Raw genomic sequence first — 21,338 nt, 5'->3', positions numbered from 1 at the left:
TCCCGCGACAGGTAAGACCCTGTCTCAAAAAAAAAAAAAAAAAAAAAAAAATCTGGTTCTGCTACTGAACTAGCAGTGTGACACTCTGGACAAGTTACTTACCCTCTCTGAGCCTCCGCAAGCCTTCATGTTTCCAGCAGGAATAATAATGGTAGATGTGAGGGCGCACCAAGCACATAGCAGGCTCTCACAGAACAGTAGCTATTCACAGGGTGATTGAGGCCGGGGGCCTAACGATTGAATGGAAGTGAACACTGCAATTCTCTCGCAAAGTTTACAGCATAATAAGCTTGTCCTTAGCTTCCCCTATATCTTCCTTCCCACTTCCAATTCTAGGACCCTTTCGGGTGCCCCAGTCTCCCATAGGGGCGCCCCGCCACCTCGGACCGGCCGGGCCCCTCCCTCTGACTCACTGGGGGCGGCTCCTGGCCGCGCAGCTCCAGGGGGCAGGGGGCGGGGGGCGGCTGAGACAGCGCCCAGAGCCCCGGAGCAAGGTGTTGGCAGGCAAGTAGCGCGCTTCGGGGTCCGGTCGCCGGGGACCCGGGGTCCCTCTGTAGGGGTCGAACGGGCTTAACCGGTTCGGGGGCGCCCCGCTCCCTCCTCCCACAGCCGGGGACCGCTCTTAGGGGCGCGCCGTTTCCTGGCTTCCTATAAGAAGAGGCGGGAAAGGTTGGGTCCGTGCTAAAGAAATGCCCTATTTTACTTCATTTGGGACAAACTAAGCAGTAGTGCTCAGGGGAGACCACAAGGGTAAGAACACTGTGCGTCTGGTAAAAAACTAGTTCTAGAGCGTCGTTACCAGATACCTCATTAGCGTGTGCATTGAGTTCCTAGCCTCTCCCGAGTCCTAGGCTGAGCCGCCGGCCCTTTTGTCTCTCTGTTGTTGTTGTTGTTGTTGTTTGTTTTTTGAGACGGAGTTTTGCTTTTGTTGCCCAGGCTGGAGTGCAATGGCGAGATTGCAAACTAAAGGGAAGAGAAAGAAGTTTGGGTTTATTGAGCATGTATTATTTGCTCATTAATCATAGGATCTCATTTCATCTTCACATTTAACTGTGTGCACGTGTTATAGGTTGGGGCACAGGGAGGCTCCAGGAGGTGAAGTCACTTGCACAGCGAGTAAGGAGCCAAATTGTCTAGCTCTTATCACTCTACCAGGTTAACCGCCCAGCCTCTGGTTTTGTGGGAACTAGGCCCTACTGGGATTCCAATGCAAACTATCCTTTTTTCTTTTTTTTAAACTTTAAAGTTCAGGGGTACATGTGCAGGTTTGTTATGTAGGTAAACTCGTGTCTTGAGGCTTTGTTGTACAGATTATTTTGTCTCCCCGGTATTAAGCCTAGTACCCATTAGTTATTTTCCTGAATCTCTCCTTCCTCCCACCCTCCACCAAACTACCCTATTATTATTGTTATTATTATTATTTTTTGAGACAGAGTCTTGCCCAGTCACCCAGGCTGGAGTGCAATGGCACGATCTCGGCTCACTGCAACCTCTGCCTCCTGGGTTCAAGTGATTCTCCTGCCTTGGCCTCCTGAATAGCTGAAATTACAGGCGTGTGCCACCACCCCTGGCTAATTTTTTGTATCTTTAGTAGAGATGGGGGTTTCATCTTGCTGGCCAGGCTGGTCTCGAACTCCTGACCTCGTGACCCACCTGCCTCAGCCTCCCAAAGTGCTGGGATTACAGGTGTGAGCCACTGTGCCTGGCCCACACTACCCTATTTTTAAGGCTGGCAGTTTGGTCATGGAGACACTTGGATGCTAGCTATAGGCCATGTTCTTTGGGGAGAACATTTAACTTCCTGTCTTGCTCTAGTGAAATTTTATCAATTTCATTTCAATAAGAAACATTAATCCAGTTTTTTTTTTTTTTTTTTTTTTTTTTTTTTTTTTTTGAGATGGAGTCTTGCTTTGTCTCCCAGGCTGGAGTGCAGTGTCGCCATCTCCGCTCTCTGCAGCCTCCGCCTCCTGGGTTCAAGCGATTCTTTTGCTTCAGCATCTGCAGTAGCTGGGATTACAGGCACCCATGACCATGCCTGGCTAATTTTTGTATTTTTAGTAGACACCGGGTTTCACTGTGTTGGCCAGGCTGGTCTTGAACTCCTGACCTCAGGTAATCAGCCTGCCTCAGTCTCCCAAAGTGCTGGGATTACCGGAGTGAGCCACCATGCCCAGCCCATCCAGTACTGTATTTTCTCCAGACTTTTCCCATGTAGTCAAATAATGAGGTTTGGTTTGAAGGTCTGCTAATTAGGAAGACTTGTTCCAGATTTTACTCCAGTGCCCCCAGGCCTTGACCCTGAACCTGGACCCTTGTCTCAAGCCAGGCTGCTGACCAATACCTTTCCAGGACAGGCCAGCTTGGCTCCAAGTGTGGCAGAGGAGCCACGCTTGTGTGGCTGCATAACTGGGTGCTCACTTTCTCCTGGAGCCTCATACCGAGTCCGCTCATCCTTCCCCCAGGGATTCAGAAGGGAACCAGAGCCTCCCTTGCAGGGGCTTCCGCTCCCTGTGTGTTTGTGGGCAGTCTCTTGTGCTCTCAGGACCTCAGTGTCCTCCGGAAAGCCAGTGAGTTGGAGGAGACGTGCTTTAGGGTGTGGTCTCGGGTCCGGTGACTGTGATGTAGGAAGGATAGTTGCCCCGGGTCAACTCAGGATGGGCTGTCTCTCAGAGGGCCCAAGGCCCAGAAGGCATGATGATACACATCTGGTGAATGAGAAGCAGACCAATGGGTAGAGACCCAAGAGGCATCATTGTGGCATGTGGAAGATGGCCAAGAATGTTATGGCCTCAGCCACTCCCTGAGAACTGAGCTTAGCCAGGCGCAGTAGCCCATGCCTGTAATCTCAGCACTTTGGGAGGCCGAAGTGGAAGGATTGCTTCAGCTCAGGAGTTCTAGACCAGCCTGGGTAGCAAGACTCTGTCTCCAGAAAAAATAAAAAAATTAGTTGGGCGTGTTGGTGCAGGCATGTGGTCTCAGCTGCTCAGGAGGCTGAGGCAGGAGGATCGCTTGAGCCCAGGAGATCAGGGCTGCAGTTAGCTGTGATCATGCCACTGCACTCCAGCTTGTGTGACAGAGTGAGCCCTGTCTCAGAAAAAAAAAAACAAAACCAAAAAACTGATCTTAAAAAACATCAAACACTTGCTTTCGGGGCAAGGAGAAAGACAAGTTGAGGGAGGAGGAAAAAGTGATGTGGAGCCAGTGACCCTGCCCAGGAAATGTGACTAACCCAGCAGCGGTGGGGGCTGTGCAGCGCCTGCTCCAGGCCCTGAATGGAGAGCATGGCTTTCCTTGCTGGTCTCAGACTCAGAGATGCCCTCCCTGATCTGCCTTGGCTGTGACCTGCAGCGGGCTGAGGCCATTGTGATGGGGACCTCCAGCCTCCCCTGTGGGCCCCTCTGAGGAGACGGCCTGGCATACCCACTGCCCACCCCAGTGCTTGCTCTTCTGCTTCAGGCCTACTGGCCTCCCAGCACCGCCTGCCCCTCCCTGTCGGGGAACATCGCCTCCACACCGGCTGGGGAAGGAGCCCAGGGGTGGGGCTGGTGGGTGGGGCAGGCAGAGAAGAGGGAAGTGAGAAGCCGGGTGGGGCAGGCTGGAAGGAAGACGAACCTACGAAGCAGAAGTAGGAGCAAGAAAGGAAGGTAGGAGTGTTGAAAGGTGAAGGTGGCAGGGTGGCTGCCAGCGAGGCTAGCTGGTACCCTCCTGGGTGGGCAGGCGAGGGCTGGCGGTGGTGGTCTGGGAACAGAGACCTGCATTTCTGGATATCACTTTGTGCCGGGGTGGTGTTCCCTCAGCCCGCTGTCCTGCCAGCCTAATGCCAGGCTCCAGGCACCTGATCTGATGGCAGCCGCGAAGCTGCCCGGGAGGATGGGTGGGCTGTGCCCATGCTGCACATGGAGGGACTCTTGGGTCAGGGCTTGTCCCAGCTGTGCCAGACCTCCTGAAAGAGGCCACCACACTGCTCCTGAAGGCCCTCAGCCAGACGGGAGGTGAAATCAGATTAGAAGCTGTCTGTCCCCAAGACAGGACTGTGGTGTGACTGGCTATTTGGTTGGGAGTGGCTTGGGGAGGGGCCAGAGCAGTCCTAGCCATTTGAATTCAAATGCAAGTGGCACATTTGATTATTTTGCAAACTCTGGAAGACCTTGGCTAAGGGTCTAGGTGGACTGTCTGAGGTAGGATGTGGGGAGGAAGGAAGTGGTGGAACCTGGGGAAGGGTAGGAGACCTATTTGGTATCAGGGGAAAAACCATTTGGAATCCCCAAATGGGGCCTCTGGCCCCAGATTCTGAGAATGCCATGTCCCAGGCTGGGAGATTCCGTGTGGTTTCTCGTGTGGACACCCACCTCTCCACCCCTTCTCCACCCCTTCTCCACCCCTTCTCCACCCCTTCTCCACCCCTTCTCCACCCCTTCTCCAGGAGAGGAGGTGCTGTTTCATTTCACACCTAGGGACAAGCAGGGACTGTGAAGGGAAGAGACCTGTTGGGGGTCAGTGGAATCAGGATCTGAGGAAGGCAAAGGTACCACTGGACCCCGGCAGGATTTTTGTCCCTCTGATGGCTGTCAAGTCTTTCCTTAAAGGTGTGTGTAACGGCAACCCCCTCTCCCAGGTCCCCCAGTGTGTCCTCAAAGACAGCCTAAGTCAGGACCATGGGACAGCCAGCGGGGCTTGCCTCCTCCCCACCCCCAGCCCCATGGCAGTCTGATGGGACCTCTAGCCCCTGCTGTCTGCCTCCTGGGGCTGCTCCAACCTGTCCCAGCCTTTTGAAATCCTGGGCTATCCCTTAGGTGCCACCCCAGTCTAATAATCGGAGCCCAGCAGGTCCAGTTAATCGAATGCATTCTTTGAGCACCTGCATGAGGTTCCAGCTACATCCAGAGGCAAAATACACTTCCTGCCCTATAGGACCCTACAGTGTGGTAGTGGAGATGGGCAGGTCCATAACTCACCACACTATGGCAGAGTGGGGAAAAGTAAAGTCTTTAAGAGGTGTAGAAGAGGCTGTTTGGTAAGGTGATGAGTTCCCCATCACTGGAAGCCTTCAAGAAGAGGATGGTAAGGGATGCTATAGAAGAGGTTTCTGCACTATGCGTGTGTGGGTATGTGTAGGGCGGTGCAGGTAGAGCAGGACTAGATAAGAACTTTAGCACTTTCTAATGCTGACATCTGTGATTCTGTGACATTCCCCACCTAGAGGAAATTTGTCTGCGGTTTCACTGGGTACGATGGCTCCCTTGTTTACTCCACCCTGCAGCTAAACCATGAAACATGGGCTATTCTTTGTCTCTGTGCACCTCTCCCCCAGTGCCAAGCCCCCAGCACAGACCTTGAGTGGAATTGAATAGACTAATTCCTGGGCTGCTTGAGGAACAGAGGCATCAGGTGTGTCCTCTGTGCCATCATGTGCCACCATTCTTCAGTTGAGACATGAAGCAGCCAGGTTATGCTATAAAATAGGCTAAAGTATATGCTCCCAGGGGAGAGGGCTGGGAGAACTCCCAGAGAAGGCGGAGGCCACTGAATGTCCTGGAAGTTTCCTTGGACAGCTGGGGCTTGATACAGGCCTGGAAGGATGAGGAACCCTTTTTTTTTTTTTTTTTTTCTGAGACGGAGTCTTGCTCTGTTGCCCAGGCTAGAGTGCAGTGGTGCCATCATTTCAGCACACTGCAACCTCAGCCTCCCGGGTTTCAGTGATTCTCCTGCCTCGGCCTCCTGAGTAGCTGGAACTGCAGGCACACACCACCATGCCTGGCTAATTTTGTATTTTTAGCAGAGATGGGGTTTCACCATGTTGGCCAGGCTGGTCTTGAACTCCTGACCTCAGGTGATCCACCCGCCTCAGCCTTCCAAAGTGCTGGGATTACAGGCGTGAGCCACTGCGCCCAGCCTAGGATGAGGGGGCTTTAATGGATATAAGGGTGAACGTGGACACTGAGGAAACTCGAGGAGCTGTGGGCTTGGACAGAGGGCTGGGAAAGGGGAAAGAATGAAAGGCCAGAGGTTCGGGTGGACCCTTCCCCAGGAGAGACTGGAACAAAAGGTCTTGGGACAGAGATCTGATGAGGCAGCAGGAGTTTCAGCCCTGACCAAGCATTAGAGTCATCTGGAGCTTCTCAAACACCGACATCCAGGCTCCACCCAGAGAGTCTGGTTTTAATGAGTCCAATACGGAAGCTAGACACTGGGGTTTTTCTTTCTTATTTTTCTGTAGATTACTCTCACTTTGTCGCCCAGGCTGGAGTGCAGTGGTGTGATTTCGGCTTACTACAACCTCCACCTCCCAAGTTCAAGCAATTCTTGTGCTGCAACCTCCCAAGTAGCTAGGATTACAGGCATGTGCCACCACACCCAGCTAATTTTTGTATATTTTGTAGAGACAGGGTTTCACCATGTTGCCCAGGCTGGTCTTGAACTCCTGAGCTCAAGCATTCCACCCACCTCGGCCTCCCAAAGTGCTGGAATTATAGGTGTGAGCCACCATGCCTGGCTGGCACTGGGGTTTTTCAAAAGCCCCCAAATGATTCTAATGTACAGGCGAGCATTTGACACTGTTCTGGACAGAATTCACTGGAAGTACTACCATCACTTTGAACATATGTTCAAAGTATGGGTGATCAAGCCTCACTCCAGACCTGTGGAATCAGATCCTCAGACCAGGGGCTTGGGCACTGTTAAAGAAAAAAAAAAAATGGACCGGGCGTAGTGGCTTATGCCTGTAATCCTAGCACTTTGGGAGGCCAAGGTGGGTGATCAACTGATGTCAGGACTTCAAGACCAGCCTGGCTGACATGGTGAAACCTCATCTGTACTAACAGTACAAAAAATTAGCCAGGCGTGATGGTACATGCCTCTAATCCCATTGCACAGGAGGCTGAGGCAGGAGAATTGCTTGAACTCAGGAAGCAGAGGTTGCAATGAGCTGAGACAGTGCCACTGCACTGCAGCCTGGGCAGCAGAGTGAGACTCTGTCTCAAAAACAAAAAAAAGAAAGAAAATTACTAAGAGGAAATGTCAAGGATAAAGAGATTCTGGCTAGACTGACCTAATAGGATTTTTTTTTTTTTTTTTTTTGAGACGGAGTTTCGCTCTTGTTGCCCAGGTGGGAATGCAATGGAGTGAACTCGACTCACCACAACCTCTGCCTTCCAGGTTCAAGTGATTCTCCTACCTCAGCCTCCTGAGTAGCTGGGATTACAGGCATGCACCATGACGCCCAGCTAATTTTGTATTTTTAGTAGAGATGGGGTTTCTCCATGTTGGTTAGGCTGGTCTGGAACTCCCGACCTAAGGTGATCTGCCCGCCTTGGCCTCCCAAAGTACTGGGTTACAGGCATGAGCCACTGCGCCCGGCCCCTAACAGGATTCTTGCTTAATACAGGCCAGAGTGATCAGACATTACAGGGGCGGTGGGGGCAGGGGGATGAGGAACCCATTCAGATATCAATGATTATCAGATTGACCAGATATCAAGGGTAGGGGGTTCTGGCTAAATGGCCTTAGCAGGGTTCTTTTGCTAAAACTGGATTTTACAAGCACACAGATGGGCCTACGGGGAGGTTCAGAAGCCTGATTAAAGTTTGGCAAAGCAAAGAATATTTTTCAGTACCAACATTTTAATCAGGTCCCATGGTCATTCTAATGGGCAGCCAAACTCCTTTCTTTTCTTTTTTCTTTTTTCTTTTTTTTTTTTTGAGACCAAGTCTTGCTCCATTGCTGAGGCTGGAGTGCAGTGGCACAGATCTTGGCTCACTGCAATCTCCACCTCCCGGGTTCAAGTGATTTCCGGATAATTTTTGTGCTTTTAGTAGAGACAGGGTTTCACCATGTTGGCCAGGCTGGTCTCGAACTCCTGACCTCAAGTAATCCACCCACCTCGACCTCCCAAAGTGCTAGGATTACAGGCCTGAGCCACTGCACCCAGCCTGCCAAACTCCTTTCATCCAAACCCTGATGTGGCTCTCTGGCATGTTGGCTGCCTGATTTTGAGTTAAACACAGAATGAAAAATAGTAAAGCTGACAATTGGCGCACTCCATGTCTCATTCCTGAGCTCTCCCTGATGGCTTCAGCTTAGGGCAGCCACTTCACCATCTCAGGCCTGGGTCACAGGCCGGGCTGCCTGTTGCAGGAGATGTGGGCACAGCATGTGATCCTCTGTGGGATAGAGAAACCTTAAAGTTTCCCTCTGCAAACCTCTGCTCTCTGTGGCTCCTCCTCCGGAATCGTGGTGCCAAAATATGCCTTCCACTATTTTATAGGTTGGGAAAGGAAAAGGAAAGTCATAATTCACACAGCATTTCATATCCATTATCACTGCCCTTGACCTGTCCCTCTTTGTTTCCTACTCAGACTTAATACCTTCTGCTCTGTCATCTACCTTCCCCTGACCCCCAACTTCCCTGGCCCCTGCCAAATGTTGCACTTCCTGATCCTGCTGCCCCAGCCCCCAAGAATCTCCTGATGGTGCCAACTTGCATTTTTACCTTCCAATTCCCCAAGCCCTTACCCCGTGCCACTGGGGCTCACCTTACACAAACTCTGTCCGAATGGATGCACAGCATGAATTGTATTATGTACAAAGTACGTGCTGGCTCTGTGATCTGCATTTTGAGCCAAAAAAAGAAATCCTCTAGTGATGGGAGCTTATGAAAGCGACAGTGAGTGGAGCTGTAGCTGTTGCATTTTCTGAATTTTTTAAAAAGATAATTTTTAAAAAAAATGCTTGTGTTTAGCATTTTTTCCTTTGAATGACTTTTGTCCAGAAAAAGTTGCTCCCATTGGCCCACAGAATAAGTCTGATGTTCATCATTCTGGCATTTGAGGGAAGCTGGGCGTACAGAATTGATAGCTGATGCCTGGGAGTGGGTGAAATTTCCCAGGGAGGGAGTTTAGAATTAGAGCAGCCACTAAGTATAATGTTAGATGAAGGTTGGTTGGTTTGTTTGTTGTATTTTAAATAGATGCCTTTTTATCAAGTTAAGGAGGTTTCCTTCTATTCCTAGTTTGTTGGTAAAAAAAAAATTTTTTTCTTTCTTTTTTTTTTTTTGAAAGAGGGTCTCACTGTCATCCAGGTTGCAGTTCAGTGACATGATCTTGGCTTACTGCAGCCTCTACCTCCTGGGCTCAAGTGATACTCCCTCCTCAGCCTCCTGAGTAGCTGGGATTACAGGCTTGCACTACCACATTTGGCTGATTTATTTATTTGTTTATTTATTTTTTGAGACAGAGTCTCTGTCACCCAGGCTGGAGTGCAGTGGCATGATCTGGGCTCACTGCAACCTCTGCCTTCTGGGTTCAAGCAATTCTGCCTCAGCCTCCCGAGTAGCTGGGATTACAGATGCATGCTACCACGCCCAGCTAATTTTTGTATTTTAGTAGAGATGGGGTTTCACCATGTTGGCCAGGCTGATCTCGAACTCCTGAACTCATGATCTGCCCACCTTGGCCTCCAAAAGTGCTGGGATTACAGATGTGAGCCACTGCACCTGGTCTTGGCTGATTTTTAAAATTTTTTTTTTTTTTTTTTTTTTTTTTTGAGATGGAGTCTTGCTCTGTCACCCAGGCTGGAGTGCTGTGGCCAGATCTCAGCTCACTGCAAGCTCCGCCTCCTGGGTTCACGCCATTCTCCTGTCTCAGCCTCCCGGGTAGCTGGGACTACAGGCGCCGCCACATCACCCGGCTAGTTTTTTGTATTTTTTAGTAGAGACGGGGTTTCACCATGTTGGCCAGGATGGTCTCTATCTCCTGACCTCGTGATCCACCCGTCTCAGCCTCCCAAAGTGCTGGGATTACAGGCTTGAGCCACCGCGCCTGGCCTGATTTTTAAAATTTTTGTAGGGTTGTGGTCTCCCTATATTGCCCAGGCTTGAAAAAATTTAAAACTAGGAATGAATGTAGAATTTTGCTAAATGCTGTTTCTGCATCTATTGAGATGATTACACATAGATGTTTGTTAATAGGGTGGATAGCATTGATTTTCAAATTTTGGTGGTTTTTTTTTTTTTTTTTTGCATTGTGAGCTGCTTTATTTATTTATTTTAAATTTATAATTGACAGATAATAGTTGTACATACTTAGCAGGTACAGTATGATGTTTCATTGTATAATGATCAAATCAAGGTAATTAGCATATCCATCACTTTAAACATGTATCATTTCTTTGTGATGATAACATTCAAATCCTCTCTTCTGGCTATCTTGAAATATACACTGCATTATTATTGGCTATTGTCACCCTGATTTTCAGATATTAAACCAACCTTGCATTCCTGGGGTAAACCTCATTTGGTCATCATGGTTTATTTTTTATATATTATTTGATTTCATTTGCTAAAATTTTGTTAATTTTCTTTTCTTTTCTTTTTTTTTTTTTTTTTTTTGAGATGGAGTCTCACTCTGTCACCCAGGCTGGAATGCAATGGCGTGGTCTCAGTTCACTGCAGCCTCTGCCTCCCAGGTTCAAGCGATTCTCACGCCTCAGCCTCCTGAGTAGCTAGGACTATAGGCACATGTCACCACACCCAACAAATTTTTGTATTTTTAGTAGAGATAGGGTTTCACCATGTTGGCCAGGCTGGTCTCAAACTCCTGACCTCATGATCTACCCACCTTGGCCTCCCAAAGTGCTGGGATTACAGGTGTGAGCCACCGTGCCCAGCCAAATTTTGTAAATTTTTTTATGTGTATGTTCATGAGCAATATTGATCTGTAATTTTCTTTTTGTGTAATTTATTTATCTGGTTTTGTTATCAGGAGAATGGTGGCAGCATAGGATGAATTGAGAAGTGTTCTGTCCTCTGTTTTTTTGAAGATTTTGTGTATAATTGATATATCCTTTTTAAATTTTTCGTAGAAATTACCATTGAAGCTATCTGGGCTTGGGTTTTGGGGGAATGAGTTTTTTACTACAGAATTATTTTCCTTAATAGATATGGCCACTGTTCAGATAATCTGTGTCTTCTTGAGTGAACTTTCATAATTTGTATCTTTGAAGGAATTTGCCCATTTTATATAAGTGGTTGAATATATTGGCATAAAGTTTTTATAATATTCCTTTTATCCTTTTAATATCTGTAAAATCTGTGGTGATCTCATATCTCTCATTTCTGTATTGAGATTTGTGTTTTCTCTTTCTGCTAATCAGTTTGTCTAAAGATTTATCAATTTTATTGGTTTAAAAAAACAACTTGCCGGGTGCAGTGGCTCATGCCTCTAATCCCAGCACTTTGGGAGGCCGAGGCGGGTGAATCATCTGAGGTCAGTAGTTTAAGACCAGCCTGGCCAACATGGTGAAACATTGTCTCTACTAAAAATACAAAAATTAGCCAGGCGTGGTGGTGTGGGCCTGTAATCCCAGCTACTTGGGAAGCTGAGGCACAAGAATCAGTGAGGTTGCAGTGAGCCGAGATCACACCACTGCACTCCAGCCTGAGTGACAGAGTGAGACTCTGTCTCCTAAGAAAAAAAAAAAAGCCAACTTGAGGCCAGGCATGGTGGCTCATGCCTATAATCTCAGCACTTTGGGAGGCTGAGGTGGGCAAATCACTTGAGGTCAGGAGTTCAACACCAGCCTGGGCAACATGGCAAAACCCTGTCTCTACTAAAAATACAAAAATTAGCCAGGTGTGATAGTGGTGCCTGTAATCCCAGCTACTTGGGAGGCTGAGACCAGAGGATTACTTGAACCCAGGAGGTGGAGGTTGCAGTGAGGTGAGATCACACCACTGCACTCCAGCCTGGGCAACAGAGTGAGACTCAGTCTCAAAAAAAAAAAAAAAAAAAAAAAAAAGATTCATTACTCTTCTCTCTTGTTCTGTTTTCTGTTAATTTCTGCTCTTATTTTATTTTATTTTATTTTATTTTATTTTTATTTTTATTTTTATTTTTTTTTTTTTTGAGACGGAGTCTCGCTCTGTCACCCAGGCTGGAGTGCAGTGGCCGGATCTCAGCTCACTGCAAGCTCCGCCTCCCGGGTTCACGCCATTCTCCTGCCTCAGCCTCCCGAGTAGCTGGGACTACAGGCGCCACCACCTCGCCCGGCTAGTTTTTTTTTTTTTTTTTTTTTTTTTTTTTTTTTTTTTTTTTTGAGACGGAGTCTCGCTCTGTCGCCCGGGCTGGAGTGCAGTGGCCGGATCTCAGCTCACTGCAAGCTCCGCCTCCCGGGTTTACGCCATTCTCCTGCCTCAGCCTCCCGAGTAGCTGGGACTACAGGCGCCCGCCACGTCGCCCGGCTAGTTTTTTGTATTTTTTTTTTTTTTAGTAGAGACGGGGTTTCACAGTGTTAGCCAGGATGGTCTCGATCTCCTGACCTTGTGATCCGCCCGTCTCGGCCTCCCAAAGTGCTGGGATTACAGGCTTGAGCCACCGCGCCCGGCCACCCGGCTAGTTTTTTTTTGTATTTTTAGTAGAGACGGGGTTTCACCGTGTTAGCCAGGATGGTCTCGATCTCCTGACCTCGTGATCCGCCCGTCTCGGCCTCCCAAAGTGCTGGGATTACAGGCTTGAGCCACCGCGCCCGGCCTTCTGCTCTTATTTTAATTTCTGTGAGATCTCAGCAGAGGGAAGACCCTGGCCCGGGGTCAGAGACCTTATTTCCATGAACCACTCACTAACTGTGTGGCCTTAGACTTAGAATTTCTGAGACTCATTTTCTTTGTCTGCATAATGGAACTAGGGCTCCTAGAGATAAAGTAGTTGATGAATATGAAAGTACTTGGCCACTGGGAAGGGCCTCTCCAGCCCCACATGAGAGGTCCTTTTTGCGGCATTTGTAATAATAATGGCTTCTTCTTTCTTTCCAGATCTGAAGACAGCATGTACACAGCTATTCCCCAGAGGTAAGCTGCATGCCCCATCTCCTTTCACAACTTCCTCTTCTTCACCTCCAAGGGCTGCCCCTTCCCACTGCTCTCCTCATCCCCAGACTGCAGTCGCCAGGCCTGCCCAGGGCTATGCTTGGGCCAGTGGGTCCTGGCTGCTGTCAACCCTCTCTCTTCTTGCAGTGGCTCTCCATTCCCAGGCTCAGTGCAGGATCCAGGCCTGCATGTGTGGCGGGTGGAGAAGCTGAAGCCAGTGCCCGTGGCACGAGAGAACCAGGGTGTCTTCTTCTCGGGGGACTCCTACCTAGTGCTGCACAATGGCCCAGAAGAGGTTTCCCATCTGCACCTGTGGATAGGTAAGGGGATCTGGATGGGGGAAGGTTGGGCCCAGGCAGGGGAGGGAGGGGTCTGGCATGGATCGCAAGGGCCTTGCCCTGCCCTCTCCCACTTGTCCCAGGTCAGCAGTCATCCCGGGATGAGCAGGGGGCCTGTGCTGTGCTGGCTGTGCACCTCAACACGCTGCTGGGAGAGCGGCCTGTGCAGCACCGCGAGGTGCAGGGCAATGAGTCCGACCTCTTCATGAGCTACTTCCCACGAGGCCTCAAGTACCAGGTCAGAGCCCACCTCCAGGCACCCCCACCCTGCAGCTTCTCAGAGCCAGCCCCGCTTCTGGCTGGTTCTTAACCTACAGAAGACCCGGGTGCCTTTGGGGCTGGATCGCCACCTTTCTGCCCGTCTCCCAGTGGGATGGGGTGCAAAGGGCTCTGGGTCTCCTGTCAGTCCACTCAGATGGGCTGTCTGGGCTGCAGGAAGGTGGTGTGGAGTCAGCATTTCACAAGACCTCCACAGGAGCCCCAGCTGCCATCAAGAAACTCTACCAGGTGAAGGGGAAGAAGAACATCCGTGCCACCGAGCGGGCACTGAACTGGGACAGCTTCAACACTGGGGACTGCTTCATCCTGGACCTGGGCCAGGTGGGTAGGCTGGCCAGACTGAGCACTCCGTATTGGCACCATCCTTTACAAGGACAGAGGGGCAGGAGGCCAGGAAAGAGGGAGAGAAGCTGAGAAGCTGTAAGCCCATTCCAAGTCAGAGCCCTCTGACCATTAGAGAACGTCCCTGTATTTGTAAGGACTGATGCCAGCCTCCTTCTGCCATCTAGACATTGCCTCTGATGCTCTGGAGCTTTCTCCCTCCTCTTGGAAGCCTCTGAGTTCACTGCCTGCCAGACCATTCATTAATTCAGTCACTGATCTCTTCATTCAGTGAATCTATGATGCCCTCTCTGAGCCAGCACAGGGACCACAAAAGCTCGCTCTGGGGAGACAGCCAAGATGGGCCGGTCACTTGCCATAACCTGAGGCAGGATGTGATGAGGACTTTAAGGGGGACAGCTGCCATGTGCTGGGGGGCTTGAGGCAGGGAGGGGCCCTCTAGCCTGAGCCGAAGCCAGTTTTCCCAGGAAGGTGGCATTGGACTAGACCTATAGGAGGGGAGATGCCACTCCAGGCAAAGGGAGAAGGTGAGCTGAGCCACCAAGGTGGGGAAAGGTGCAGACATGCACACACCAGGGGTCTAATGAGACTGGGACCTGGGCTGGGGGACAGGAGCAGCGAGAGGGAAATTGCTAAGGAAGGTGGAAGGTGAGCCCCAGGTTATGAGGAGATTGACTGGCTGAGGAGTATGGGCTGCATCTTGTGGCGCTGAAGATTTGGGGCAGAGAAATCAATCCAGGAGCTCTTGGTGAGGAGGACTACACGTGCTGAGACAAGGAAGGGGATGGGTGAACAGACCTCGCCATTACCAGAAGAGGAGAGGTGACAGGGGCTCTGCCAGGCAGGGTGGCAGGTAGGAGTGTGAGATGCTGCACTCAAGGAGACATTCAGCCATTCACCCATCTAGTCCTTCACTCAAGTCAGTCAATATTTATTTTGCACCTAAATCCATGCCAGGCTCTGTTTTAGCAGTGGACCCACAGCAGTGAGCAAAGCCAAACAAAACCTTCATGTTCTAATGAAGCTCACTTTCTAGTAGGTGGAGATAGGTGGTAAGAGATGTTTAAACATAGGAGATGTGTGATGGGAAGAAAAATAAAGAGGCGCCGGGTGCAGTGGCTCACGCCTGTAATTCCAGCACTTTGGGAGGCTGAGGTAGGCGGATCACCTGAGGTCGGGAGTTCAAGACCAGCCTGACCAACATGGAGAAACCGCATCTCTACTAAAAGTACAAAATTAGCCGGGCATGGTGGCACATGCTTGTAATCCCAGCTATTTGGCAGGCTGAGACAGGAGAATCTCTTGAACCCAGGAGGCGGAGGTTGCGGTGAGCACTCTAGCCTGGGCAACAAGAGTGAAACTCCGTCTCAAAAAGAAAAAAGAAAAGAAAAAGAAAGAGGCTTGAGCCCAGCAGTTTGTAACCAGCCTGGGCAATATAGCGGGACCCCATTTCTACAAAAAATTAAGAAATTAGCCAGGCATGGTGGCACGTGCCTATAGTCCCAGCTGCTTAGAAGCTAAGGTGCAAGGATTGCTTGAGCCTGTGATGTCCAGGCTGCAGTGAGCCATGATCGTGTCTTTGCACTCCAGCCTGGATGACAGAGTGAAACCCTGTCTTGAAAAAAAAGGAAGGAAGACAGATGGCAGGTGGGCAGAGAAATAGTTGCAGAGGGTGGTCGTGGGCATTCTCAGAGAGCCCTCTGTGCTTTGCTCTGCCTTCCTGATTGTCGTGCCTCAGGGACAGTTCAGAGAGGAGAGAGGGAGAGCTGTGGGCCCTTCTCTGAGCGGGGGAGCAGGATACAGGCACCTGGCTCTGACCCAGGCTTTCCTGCTTCCCTGCAGAACATCTTCGCCTGGTGTGGTGGAAAGTCCAACATCCTGGAACGCAACAAGGCGAGGGACCTGGCCCTGGCCATCCGGGACAGTGAACGACAGGGCAAAGCCCAGGTGGAGATTGTCACTGATGGGGAGGAGCCTGCTGAGATGATCCAGGTTGGGGGACATTGGAGTGGGCAGCCGGGAGCCTCTGCTTGAAAGTGGCCAAGAGAGGTGGTGATGAGCTGAGTGCTGAGGGTGGCCGGTGGAGGGTGGCAGGGGGCATCTGGGGTACTGCCTTGGGCTGTGGCCAGCTCACAGGGTGCCCCTCTGAGTAGATGCTCATCCTGGAGGCTGAGTAGCCTCGCTGGTGGGGTGGGCTGGACACTCACCTCACCTCTGCTGGGTGCCCTAGTGCAGGGTGCCGTTTGCCCCACCAGAAACTATGGCCCTGGGCATGATGGGCCGGGAAGTTCCAGGGCGGGGTCCCTATAAACCTGGCCTGCTCCGGCCCCTGCAGGTCCTGGGCCCCAAGCCTGCTCTGAAGGAGGGCAACCCCGAGGAAGACCTCACAGCTGACAAGGCAAATGCCCAGGCCGCAGCTCTGTATAAGGTGGGCCCCACAAGCCTGCCCTGGGACCCAGCAGCAGGGAGGGTGGGAGCCTGCACAGCACAGCTGTGTGCAAGCAGGGTGGAGGGGAGAAGGCAGGGGGAAGGTGGGGCTGGAACCAGGGTGGGAGGTGGGGCGTTATACAGGACTGGGAGTGAGAGGAGGATGGGGGAGTGGGCGGAAGGCAGGCCCTGCTGAGGAGATGAGTGCACCTCACTTCCAGCCCGTGCTTGGTGAAGTCTTGAAGCTGAGCTTTTCTTTCTTGAATTCTGTGCATTTCTTTGTAATTTGGAATCTACCTAATTTCCAAATGGGTTCGGGGCCCCTGTGCTGCGGGGATTGGGGTGATGGGAGGGAATGGGGCTGCCTGGAATTTGCTTTTCAGGTCTTCACTCTCCTGTCTGCTCTTGGGACCTGGGCGGTGGGCAGTGGGGCAGAGTGGGAGGGAGCAAGGGAGGGCCAGCCTCCCCCTCCTCAGGCTCAGGTGAGGGCTGGTGTGTGGGGGGTGAGATCAGGCACTGTCTTCCCTAGGTCTCTGATGCCACTGGACAGATGAACCTGACCAAGGTGGCCGACTCCAGCCCCTTTGCCCTTGAACTGCTGATATCTGATGACTGCTTCGTGCTGGACAACGGGCTCTGTGGCAAGATCTATATCTGGAAGGGTACGTGGCTCCTCTCTAACAGCCTGAGATACCTGTAGCTTCTCTGACCTGGGCAGGCTTCCCTTTGCAGGGCTCAGCCTGTCCAGCTGCTTGTAAAAGACAGCCTCAGGGAGCCTGCATGCTTCTGGCTGGCCAGTTTCTCTCTCTTTAAAAAATGTTTTTTAAAGATAGAGATGGGGTCTCTCTGTGTTGCCCAGGATGGTATCAAACTCTCGGGCTCCAGTGATCTTCACCTTGGCCTCCCAAAGTGCTGGGATTACAGGCGTGAGCCATGGCACAGGCGTCGCTATTTTCTGTCTTTTTTTTTTTTTGTTTTTTTGAGACGGAGTCTCGCTCTGTCACCCAGGCTGGAGTGCAGTGGCGCGATCTCAGCTTACTGCAAGCTCCGGTTCCTGGGTTCAAGCGATTCTCCTGCCTTAGCCTCCCGAGTAGCTGGGACTACAGGTGCCCGCTACCACGCCCGGCTAATTTTTTTGTCTTTTCTTTTCTTTTCTTTTTTTTTTTTTTTTGAGACGGAGTCTTGCTCTGTCGCCCGGGCTGGAGTGCAGTGGCCGGATCTCAGCTCACTGCAAGCTCCGCCTCCCGGGTTCCCGCCATTCTCCTGCCTCAGCCTCCCGAGTAGCTGGGACTACAGGCGCCCGCCACCTCGCCCAGCTAGTTTTTTGTACTTTTTTTAGTAGAGACGGGGTTTCACCGTATTAGCCAGGATGGTCTCTATCTCCTGACCTCGTGAACCGCCCGTCTCGGCCTCCCAAAGTGCTGGGATTACAGGCTTGAGCCACCGCGCCAGGCCTTTTTTTGTCTTTTCTAGTAGAGACGGGGTTTCACCACCAGGCTGGTCTCAAACTTCTGACCTCAAGTGGTCCGCCTGCCTCGGCCTCCCAAAGTGCTGGGATTACAGACATGTGCCACTGCCTGGCCATTTTCTCTTTGCTGTTCCCACCTCCTAAATTCTAGACAATGACTCTGAAACTTCAGCAAGACTCAGAATCACCTCAGGGCCTGTTTAGATGGCTGGGCTCCATCCCCAGGTATTCTGACTCGTTAGGTCTGGAGTGGGGCTGAACGGGCATCTCTAACAAGTTTCCGGGTTACGTCTGTGCCGCTGGCGCCAGGGACCACACTTTGCCGAGCTCTAGACCTTCGGGGCTTCTGGGATCCCTGATCCTGGGATTCTGCCTCAAGGTTTGACAGAAATGAATTTTAGACAAATTAAACATCATTTTATGCAGTGAGTGGTGAACCTGTAGAACTTGTTTTTCCAAGAGATTCTATCTTCTGGAAATAGAAACACTGTTGGGCAGAGCCTGTTCTACTTGGTTTGACTGAAAATGAAACAAACTTGTTCTAAGTCTCTGTCTAGGGTCTGAGAATTTTCAGCAATAGCATTTGCTCAACACCCAGTTGTGGGGTCTACCAAGGCAGAGAAAATGCGAGACCCTAGCCTGGTCAGGAAGGCAGACAAGTAGGTGGGTATCTACAGATAGCTGCTACCAGGCATTTCATAGTATTGCTTCTGAAACTCAGCAGAGATAGAGATGAAAGGAAGGAGCTGGGAGCAGCAAAAGTGGGAAGAGAGAGGCGTGCGTGCGCTGCAGGGCTGCCTTTTCTCTACTGCCAGAGGGCACATATCCCATAGAACCAATGCCAAGCAGAGGGGGTTCCCAGAGGCCCACAGAAGCATGTATAAACCGGAGCAAGGAACCCAACCACTACGGAAAGAGAAACCAGAGGAGAAACAGGAGACTTGGGAGGCCAGGAAGAGAAGGATCTCATGGGTAGGGGGGCAGCTAATCAGTTGACAGAGGAAGGAATCCAGCATATTAATTTCAGATACATTGTAGTTCATGGTATTTTAAAGCCTGCCTAGAGAGCCAACCACATCATGGTATCGTTTCAGCATCATTTCCTTGGAAAAATGTCTGGCAACATGGGCAACGTGGCAAAAAATCACTTCTCTACAAAAAAACAAAAATTAGCTGAGTGTGGTGGCGTGCACCTGTGGTCCCAGCTACACGGGAGGCTGTGGTGGGCGGATTGCTTGAGCCTGGGAGGTTGAGACTGTAGTGAGCTGTGATGGTGCCGCTGCACTCCAGCCTGGGCGACAGAACGAGACTGTGTCTCAGAAAAAATAAAAATAAAAAAGCCTGGAATGAGCAGTTGGAGTTCTCAGGACTGCCAGCAGAAATGACTGGATTATGTGGGGTCTTCATTTTTGTAAGCACTTAGTTAGCATAACCGTTAGGCCAGTGTAGCAGTGCCGGCATTATGGGAGTAAGTTCACCTCTATGATAAATTGTACCCTTTGTCTTATTTAGTTTTTCAGAAAAGGCTTGATGAACTCAAGAGGTGAGGGGTCCTGGGGAAAAAGGAGACCTGTAACCTCACAGTCTGATGCTGGGGTGAACACCTGTTCCTCTCCCTGAAATATTCAAGGGGCCCGGGTCAGAACAGATTTGCATGATCAGACCCGGGCAGAAGAGGGGTTTTCATCTACCTTGGTGCTGCCAGTGTGGGAAAATTCTTAAGGGACTGACTCCACATCTCCAAAGAGCCCCTCAGCATTCTTGAGACCCCGGTCCATTTATTGTAAAAATTGCTGGCTCTTCTGTGGACTCCCTTAAATTTCCTCAAGAAAAATGGGATGGGGGCTCAAGAGGGTCCCTGCTCTTTTTTAAAATCTCCTTCCTATGATCCAGGGCGAAAAGCGAATGAGAAGGAGCGGCAGGCAGCCCTGCAAGTGGCCGAGGGCTTCATCTCACGCATGCAGTACGCCCTGAACACTCAGGTGAGGAGATGCCCATGCCCCCAGCCCTCCTCACAGGCTCTTCCTGTGGCCCCGACCCCTCAAATTGGCCAGGAAGGGCAAGAGCGCCTCGGGCACTGTCAGGAACAACCAGGCCTCCCTCTTAGACCCATCCAGTGGGAAAGCCCATCTCAATCCTTCAAAATGTCAAAATACTTATTATTTTCAAAGAGGATGTTGGGCAGCACTCCCCTGGGCACACAGAGAACTGGGTGCTCCTCCTCTGGGCGATTGCCCCTGGCTGGTGCCACCCCTCCAGCCACAGCACAGTGTCCACAAGTCATCCCGCGGGGAGCTGACAGGGCTCACCTACAGTTGGTGGCGTTTATTGAACTGTGCATCCACGTCCTTGAAGCAGTCTGTTGCTTCAGTCTGCGTCCCTGAAACCTTGGTTCTCATCTCGTAGCTCATCCAGGGGAGCTTTCCTGGCCTGGACTGCACATGGACTCAGGCCGGGCGCCCACACCCTCCTCCCTGGCTCTGGCCCCGTCCTGTCCTCCCGGGCAGAGGCAGAGGTGCAACTTTGTGAACCAGACTTCTCCCCCGCTGTCCCTGCAGGTGGAGATTCTGCCCCAGGGACGTGAGAGTCCCATCTTCAAGCAATTTTTCAAGGACTGGAAATGAGGGTGGGCGTCTTCCTGCCCCATGCTTCCCTGCCCCCCACCGCCTGCCTACTTGCTTCTCTGGCTGCCTGGTCAGTGCAGAGGTGCCCCCTGCAGGTGTTCAATAAAGGAGATAAGTGCTTTCCCAGCTCTTTTCCTGCACTGCCTGACCTGGGCTGATTCTGTCACCCACCTATTCACCTGGGTTCATCCCCATGCTGGGGGTGGAGTAGCACACAGATGACAATTGCACAGCCTTGGAGGTACCAGAGCTGCTTTGCATGACTGAGGAGTCCCAGCCAGGCTTGCAGGGACTGCTGTGAACCCAATAAGGAGGTGGCACAGTGCCAGGCCTCAGGATCACTTTCACCTGGGGGTTCAGTTCAGTCTCACATTCCCAACAGGGAGAAGGTTGTGACGATGGGCTTGGGATGCAGCTCCATTTAAGCCAGTATTTCCTCAGATGCCCTAATAAAGCACTCGCTGAGCAAGAGGATAGCTTTTCACAACTGTACCAAGCCTGGCTTCTTACTTCCTAGGCACATTGCACTGCATGTTTGGCTGGTGAGTCCAGGGCCACTGCAGGGCTGTGCGAAAAGCACCAGGCTAGCATGGACAGTCTTCAGTCTGGTTCTTACCCTGCCTCTGTGATCCTAGGCAAGTTACTTTCCTTTGCTAGACCTTGGTTCATTCTCTTGTGTAATGAAGTGGTGGTTGGATGTCAGAGGCTAGAGAGCTGAATAGCAGGGAGAATGCAGTAGCCAAAAAGAGGTCCCATCTGAGAAGGCATGCCCAGGGGCCAAGAGCAGGGTGTGAGTGAGCCTGTGTCAGCTCAGACCAGAGGCCATGAGGCTTGGCAAGGCTGCAAACACCCTGACTCACCCTTACCCCCAGGTCCTCTGGGCTATGTGGCTTCCAAGCTCTAGAAATTGGATTCTTTCATCCCAAAACAAAAATTCTGATCAATCGGCAAGTTGAACTTGCTGATTTTGTGCCAAGAACCATAGATACCCCAGCTGGGTG

At 51.1% G+C, this 21,338-nt stretch overlaps 1 protein-coding gene across 3 annotated transcripts; it reads left to right on the top strand.

Annotated features, from left to right (window-relative positions):
- The first annotated feature begins 385 nt into the window (after nucleotides 1-385).
- Nucleotides 386-20,477, top strand: LOC104659140 (macrophage-capping protein). Of its 3 annotated transcripts, none has more exons than XM_030921412.1 (10): nucleotides 386-504; nucleotides 12,806-12,841; nucleotides 13,007-13,179; nucleotides 13,281-13,435; nucleotides 13,633-13,797; nucleotides 15,661-15,810; nucleotides 16,154-16,246; nucleotides 16,775-16,907; nucleotides 19,607-19,695; nucleotides 20,272-20,477. In XM_030921412.1, the coding sequence occupies exons 2-10, from the start codon at nucleotides 12,819-12,821 to the stop codon at nucleotides 20,335-20,337; spliced, it is 1,047 nt and encodes a 348-aa protein (XP_030777272.1). In that variant the 5' UTR covers nucleotides 386-504; nucleotides 12,806-12,818; the 3' UTR covers nucleotides 20,338-20,477. The 3 variants fall into 3 exon arrangements, with proteins under 3 accessions (XP_030777272.1, XP_030777271.1, XP_030777273.1); XM_030921411.1 differs by lacking the exon at nucleotides 386-504 and adding an exon at nucleotides 3,278-3,644; XM_030921413.1 differs by lacking the exon at nucleotides 386-504 and adding an exon at nucleotides 4,463-4,586.
- Nucleotides 20,478-21,338: the final 861 nt, after the last annotated feature.

Source organism: Rhinopithecus roxellana, chromosome 17, assembly GCF_007565055.1.
Source record: "Rhinopithecus roxellana isolate Shanxi Qingling chromosome 17, ASM756505v1, whole genome shotgun sequence".
NCBI lineage: Eukaryota > Metazoa > Chordata > Mammalia > Primates > Cercopithecidae > Rhinopithecus > Rhinopithecus roxellana.
The sequence above is the reverse complement of the archived record's forward strand: the minus strand, read 5'-3'. Positions and strand labels throughout refer to the sequence as shown.

Coding starts and splice junctions, on each gene's coding strand:
- LOC104659140 (XM_030921412.1), top strand. CDS start 12,819: ATGTACACAGCTATTCCCCAGAG. Junction 13,180..13,280: donor CCATCTGCACCTGTGGATAG/GTAAGGGGATCT, acceptor CACTTGTCCCAG/GTCAGCAGTCATCCCGGGAT. Junction 13,798..15,660: donor TCATCCTGGACCTGGGCCAG/GTGGGTAGGCTG, acceptor GCTTCCCTGCAG/AACATCTTCGCCTGGTGTGG.